Source organism: Eptatretus burgeri, chromosome 12, assembly GCF_056783735.1.
Source record: "Eptatretus burgeri isolate ZD-2024b chromosome 12, Ebu_testis_v1, whole genome shotgun sequence".
Lineage (NCBI taxonomy): Eukaryota > Metazoa > Chordata > Myxini > Myxiniformes > Myxinidae > Eptatretus > Eptatretus burgeri.
In genome coordinates, this window is record NC_140972.1 from 16,412,547 (window position 1) to 16,419,383 (window position 6,837).

Genomic DNA, 6,837 nt, shown 5'->3' on the forward strand with positions numbered 1-6,837 from the left:
CAATGCCGGCGAGTGTTGCATTTGAGTGCAATAACAAACAATATTTTGGCTGTGGGAAGTTATTTCACCGGTAATTAGATCTCTAACATAAACCTGGAACCATAGATACGGTGGAACTTTACTTAGGTGGAGCTGAATCTGAGTTATGATATCTAAAGTTCAGCCTACTGTCATTCATTGTTTATTTCATTAGTAGACAGCAATTATTATTTAAAGGGAGAATGCAAAATGATTCTGGTGCTGAAATATTTTTGTATTGTTACCTCCACCACCGAAGGTGAAGGAGGTTATGTTTTCACCCCTTTCTGTCTGTTTGTTTATTAATTGCCGGAACCCTTCGGATTTCGGAAATTATGTTGGTCGGTTGTGTGTGTCATTCTGTGTCTGTCTGTCTGTCTGTCTGTTTGTTTGCGTGTTTGTTTACCCTGTAGCAACCACACCGTTTCAGCAATCATGACCAAACTGGGTACAGACGTCGGCCATGGTCCAACTTCGACACTTGTCGTTTTTGGTGAATCTAGGTCAAAGGTCAAGGTCAAGGTCACCGAAAAACCGAAATTCTTATTTTCGCAATAATGTCAGATAAAATGGTCATATCGACTTCAAACCAAATCCAAAATGTGCATCTTCTAATTTTGCATCCAACCATATGTCTCATTGGGATGTCACACCAACACCCTTCTTAGCGGTCAGGGGTCGGATGTCAGGGGGGTCGAGTCAAAACTTTCAAATTGCGATAAAAACGCCATTTCAAGTCTGATTGACTTCCAAGTTATGATCATGACCAAGTTATGATCATGATTGACAGTAGCACTATCGACTTATAAGAACCAAATTGATTTCCAGGTTTTTGTTTTTTCAGAGATCATGGAGATATGACAAAGTTATTCCGGCAATTCCTTGCTCAACGAGCAATTTCATTTGTTTGTTTGTGAACAGGATATCTGAAAAGGTTGTGGATGGATCTGGATGAATTTTTGTGGACAGTTATTGATCGGTGTGTGACGAGGAGGAACTGGTTATATTTTGGTGAAGATCTGGATCCAGATCCGACTATTATAATTTTTTTTTAAGTGATTCTTCACCATTGAGAGATAGGACCAAAAACGATATATAGCACGATATCTCAAAAAGTTGTGGACGGATTTGGACGAAACTTGGTGGACATGTTTGGTGTGTGGTAAGGACGAATTGATTCGATTTTGGTGAAGCTCCGAATGCGGATGTAGATACGAGAATTATTTAATTTTTAAAGTGATTCTTCACCATTAAGATATAGGGCCAAAGACGATATAGTCCTGTATAGCATGATATTTCAAAAATGTATTGGGCCCGAAATGTTCTCATGGATCAGGTATTATGTGGCGGAGGTATATGCTCTACCGAGTGCCCTTCGAATTTTACACTGAAATTATATCAGAGTACCTTGATGTGAGACTCCAAACCAGAATGTATTTGTCGAAAATGAAGCAGTCATCAGCAATGATGGAATGTCATAGTCTCGTTATATCAAAACAAATGATAACGGCACCAGATTATTCATTATGGGCCACTTCTGAGAATGAATGTACAAAAACATTTACATGCAGACTTACAAGGAGTGTAGTATTCCATTCTCAAGTGGTTGGGATAAAGGATCCGTTCCACTGCTCCATCATCCTCCCGCTTGTCCAGCCATCGGCCACATGGTAAATGCATCCTCTGACCCAGTGAAGGTGCGTCAATATTCACCCAGTCCAGAAACCAGCCAGATGAACCTCCTACACAATGGTATAAATGAAAAAAACAATAACAAGGTCAAATGAGCTAAGATCCTCATCCTCTTAATTATGACGTCATAAAAACGAATATGACGTCATTGTGACGTATCAGGTTTGCGATAAATTATCTGTGCTAATGCCCGGCTTGATTCCCGCAAACAAAATTCAAAAAGCTTGCCCAGTTTCGGAGATAATGGTATAGGCGATTTCCATTAGCAGCGATATTATGACGTCAACTTTTTTTCTAGGAAGAATTTCCAAAATCAGAGATGGTTACTGCCTGTGCATGGGCTTTCTGCATATACATGGCAAGTTTCACGAAGATCCGATGAAAACTCTGGGTTGTGAAACAAAAAATGTCAAAAAATAGGAATGACGTCATAAAAATTGATGTGACGTCATAGTGATGTATCATATGTGCGGTAATTAATCTCTGCTAATGATCTGTTCAATTCCCACAAACAGAATTCAAAAAGCTCGCCTAGTTTGAGATAATTTTTTGGCGATTTCCATTAGCGGAGGTATTTTGACGTCATAACTTTTTTTCTAGGAGGAATTTTCAAAATCGGAGATGGTTACTGTCTGCGCAGGGTATTTTTACATATATACGCCAAGTTTCAGGAAGTTTCGATGAAAACTGTAGGCTGTGAAACAAAAAAGTCCACAAGAAGAAGATGAAGAACAACAACGTGAGTAAGAATTAGTGATCCTCCGCGAGGATCTGAAAATAAATGCTCAAGTTTTCTTTGTTTTGATAAGCAGAAGTTTAAGGATGTTGTTAATTTTATTTATTTTAACACTTTTGTGTCTTTTTGTGGGATAATGTTTCAACAGGTTAAGGGTATCCCCATGGCTGGGAATTACAGCCCCCTACGAGCAGACATTTTTCCTATTTTGTGTGAATTTTCATTCATGCAGAAACTGATGAAGGAGAAAAAAATTAGGATGAGCTAAAATATTATCTCATACATGTCATTATATCGATGATATTTGTGTGGTTAACTATAATTATTTGGATAGGCAGTTTCACAAGATTTATCCAGATAGCCTGATTGTAAACAATAAGTGGTAATGATTGTACAGTTGCTGCATATCTGGATGTGTTGGATAGAGTTAGACAGAATGGTTTTAGTACAAGTATATATCATAAAGTTGATTTCAATTTCCCTGTAGTCTTGTACACCTTTCCAGGTAGCAATGTACCAATTAAAATGGGTTACAATGTCTTTTCATCTCAGCTACTTAAATTTGCAATAATTTTTTCAGTAAAGGATGATTTTGTGGAACGTGCTGAGGTTTTCTCCATCAAGTTAAACAGGATATTTGGCTAAATTGTTTGATCAGGTCTCATGAGAATGTCTTGAGACTCCATCGTCTTTTATTGAAGTTTGGTTGGTTTTCATGTCAACAAGTTCCAATTGTATTGCATTTGATATAATAATAATGAATTAATTATTTTAGTGAGGTAAATTCTTTAATTAATATTGTTAATTACACATATGTATTCATAGATAGTATTAAATAATGGAGGTATTTAGATGTAAAAAAATACAATAAATAAATACCAATTATAAAATACAGTACAAATAAGCATTAAGATAATTTATTGGTGGTTGCTAAGATACACAGTACAGCATGTTAAAATCGGTTATTAATGACATTTTGAATATTTGAATGACAGTTTGAGTCTATGATTAGATGGAAGTGCTGTGTAATGGACATATCTACAAGGAAAAGTGTTTATCGCTTAATATATCACATATAAAGTGATGTATGATTAAAGTTATTCATATATAGTAATACTTTAAATAATAGTAATAATTAAATAAGTTTGAATAAGGATATTGCATTGTTGTGTTGACTGATTGTCTGGACACAACTTTGAGGTCGTGGGTCCATTGATGTTGAATAATCTACTGATGTGGACCTGTGACCGGGGTTGTGGACCCACCGTTTGGAGAGGTTCTGGGCTGAAAGGATCGAAACCTCGATGAAAAATGGTGCCCAGCTGATGATCCGGGCAGTTGGGAAATCAGTCAATTGTTTACCAGTTAAGATTATAACTTCAAATAAAATAGCTTTTGTGAGTACTTCCCAGTACATAATAAATGTGTGTGTGTGTGTATGTGTATGTGTATGTGTATGTGTATGTGTGTGTGTGTGTGTGTGTGTGTGTGTGTGTGTGTGTGTGTGTGTGTGTGTGTGTGTGTGTGTGTGTGTGTGTGTGTGTGTGTGTGTGTGTGTGTGTGTGTGTGTGTGTGTGTGTGTGTGTGTGTGTGTGTGTGTGTGTTGTTATGTCTAGCTTCCTTCTTGGGACTACGGTGCAGTAATTGGTCCATATTTTGATTACACTCTATGCCCCTTTCATCTTACAGACATCTACTCATTTTCTCCACTTTTGTCAGTTCCAGAAACTATTCATTCCATTACTACAAAAGTCCTTCTTCATTAATAATATCCCTTCTGTTTTTCTTGAGCCCAATAGTATCCTTAATATCTACTCTACCAATATATTTGCTCATTGACACCATATGGATAACCTTTCACCTCTAAGTCGAGCTTTTCATACCACCCTCTCAAAGCTTTCCATTTAGCAGTTGTCGCTGCTGTCTTTTGTTTTCTTTTCTCTATACATTCACCAACAACACTCATACCTGTTCCTGTTGCCTTGCTGTTCTTTAAAGGTCCGTCACTACTGCACTCCCTTTTTATCCCCCTCCTTTCGTTTTCTCACACACCTTAGCTGTTGCCTGCACCAAAAGGCCTCCAACATGTTCCTCCACTCCACCACAATACCCTCCTCTATAGCCTGACTTCTCGTAATACTATCAACTTCTTCTTTGAATCTGACTGCATTGGCCCGATGCAGCCTTCACAATATGATGTTCTTCCCTACTCTTCCCTTTCTGATGTGTCCTATATAATTAATAAGCTTCCAAGCTAATGTTAATAGCTCACTATTGCTTCCCCTGGAATGCAGGGTCATACATCTATCCTTCTGCCTCACTACAAAATAATCAATATAGCTCTTGTAGGGTCTACTTAAAAGGTGATCTTGTGTTCTTCCTCCAAACAAAAGCCTGAGTTTGTTTGAAAAAAGATCCATTCTCATCCTTCAGTTTTATATCCAGGGTCTTCCCATTCTGGACTCTTTGAAAACCTACAAGGGCATGTTGAAAAGTAATGCCTACTATTCTTTTTCTCCAAAACAGGTAAAGATATTTGAATGAAACAAAGCGCAGTCCGCACATGAGGTCTTCCAGTCACTGGGTGCGAAGTTTCGTGATTTTTACACGAGATGTCTCAGTGCTACTTTAATCAAGATGACAGAGGGCAGCACGGTGCTGTCAGTGCTGTGAAGCACTGGAGATGAGAGTTGTGTGCTGCACTATTACGATCCTGAGAGCAAGAGACGGCCAATGGAGTACCGCCACAAAAGGATCTCCAGCCCCAACTTGGCTCAGATTTTAATCTCTTTCCAAAACTTAAGGAACACCTTCGTGGAGAACATTTGTCTTCCGCCGATGATGTCAAGGCTTGAAGCACTGGTTCAGTCAACAGGATGCACAGTTCTATCGTGACGGCATCACAAAACTACTTGAACATTGGCACAAAGATGTGAATCGCAGTGGTGATTATGTTGAGAAATAAATAAGGTGAGTCACATCTTGCTCAGCTTGACACCATGGATACCAAGGCCTTCGAGATTATTAGAATCTCCTATGATGAAGCAGAGTCTATGGGCCTATCAGTTTCCCATCGCAGACAGGTCGGTGGTCTCTCTGTCTTCTACCGCCTCTTTTCTGGTCTGGCACTCTCTGCTCTTTCCATGCTTTGTCCCCCTCCCCCAGCCTCCAGGTTTATGCAGAGCACAAGCGATCCACCATCAACCCCCTTCTGGTGAAACTACCTAAATCCAGGATCACTGCTCACCTCCACTCATTTGTTCCCCTTTTTTCCTGCCTGTGGAACAAACTTCCACATCCTCTTCAATCTCATTCTCCCCTCCAAGTCTTCAAGACAGCTGCATTCACCACCATCTTAGATCATCTCCAAACCAAAACCATGATCTTTTCTACCCCCATTTAACCCCCACCCTACCCCAAGCCCACCTTCCAAGTTTCCAGTTTTTTCTTTGTGCACTCCACTACCCCTTCATTACTCCCCACACATCCATTAGTTGCCAAAGCCTCTCTCCATTTTGTCCTTCAACCCTGCTGTTGATGTTTCTCCGTTTATCTACGGTTCATTTTGTTCTGTCGTGTCCTGATCCATTCAGTGTACTAGCTCTTCCATGAGCCCTGACCTTGTACCTTGTATACAAAAAAAAAACTTAATACTTTAAAAGGAAAAAAATTTAGGGATTTGAGTGAGAGTTTGGAATTCTTCAAATACACAAGAGCCATGAATGTGCCAGCAAGTGGGAGTCAAAGTATCAATCCAGAAGTTACCTTGTGCCAAGTAGCTGGATTAGTGGAAATGGGAATTTTAAAAAATATATATTTTCAAGCTGGGGTTGGTGGTCCCCGCCATTAGCTATCGTGCGCAGCCTGTGGCTGCTGGTTGCATCATTTTCTGGGCCGACAGGGGTTCAAACGCAAGACCCTCAGATCTTAAGCCAGCCACCTCAACCGTTAAGCCAACACCAGGCTTTCCAAGCCATTAAGTAACAAATTACATGTTACACTGTATTGATACTCCACAAGTACCAGCCATTATGTACCCAAGCACCTCATGTGAATGTGAAATATTTTTAAGCCCACACCCCTGTTGTTGTGTCCAATTAATATCTTCCTTGTTGGTCCCAGATTCACCGCTTCAAGGGTGAACTCATCCACACAACCACGCTCAAACTTGTTTTTATTCGTCTTTGAGGATTTCAGGCTCAGCAGTCCTGTAAACCAGAAACAAAACCACAAAGCAATCAGCAAGATTTCAAAGTCACAAATAAATGTCATCAGTCAAAGATATGATGGATCGTCTGTGTCTTGGGAAAAATACACGAGTGCCCGAACTCTTGCATGTAATGCTAAAAGTGGTCCCTTCACCGATATCACGTGGTCAAATGTCCTTTCAA

At 39.6% G+C, this 6,837-nt stretch overlaps 1 protein-coding gene across 1 annotated transcript in view; it reads right to left on the reverse strand.

Moving 5' to 3' along the window:
* Positions 1-6,837, reverse strand: part of LOXHD1 (lipoxygenase homology PLAT domains 1) — a 197,872-nt gene that overhangs the window by 97,350 nt on the left and 93,685 nt on the right. Inside the window, exons 24-25 of the mRNA XM_085849094.1 lie at positions 6,526-6,654; positions 1,596-1,760 (exon numbers count right to left, since the gene is read on the reverse strand). Of these exons, the coding sequence (XP_085705220.1) occupies positions 1,596-1,760; positions 6,526-6,654 (294 nt within the window). The remainder of the gene's footprint in view (positions 1-1,595; positions 1,761-6,525; positions 6,655-6,837) is intronic.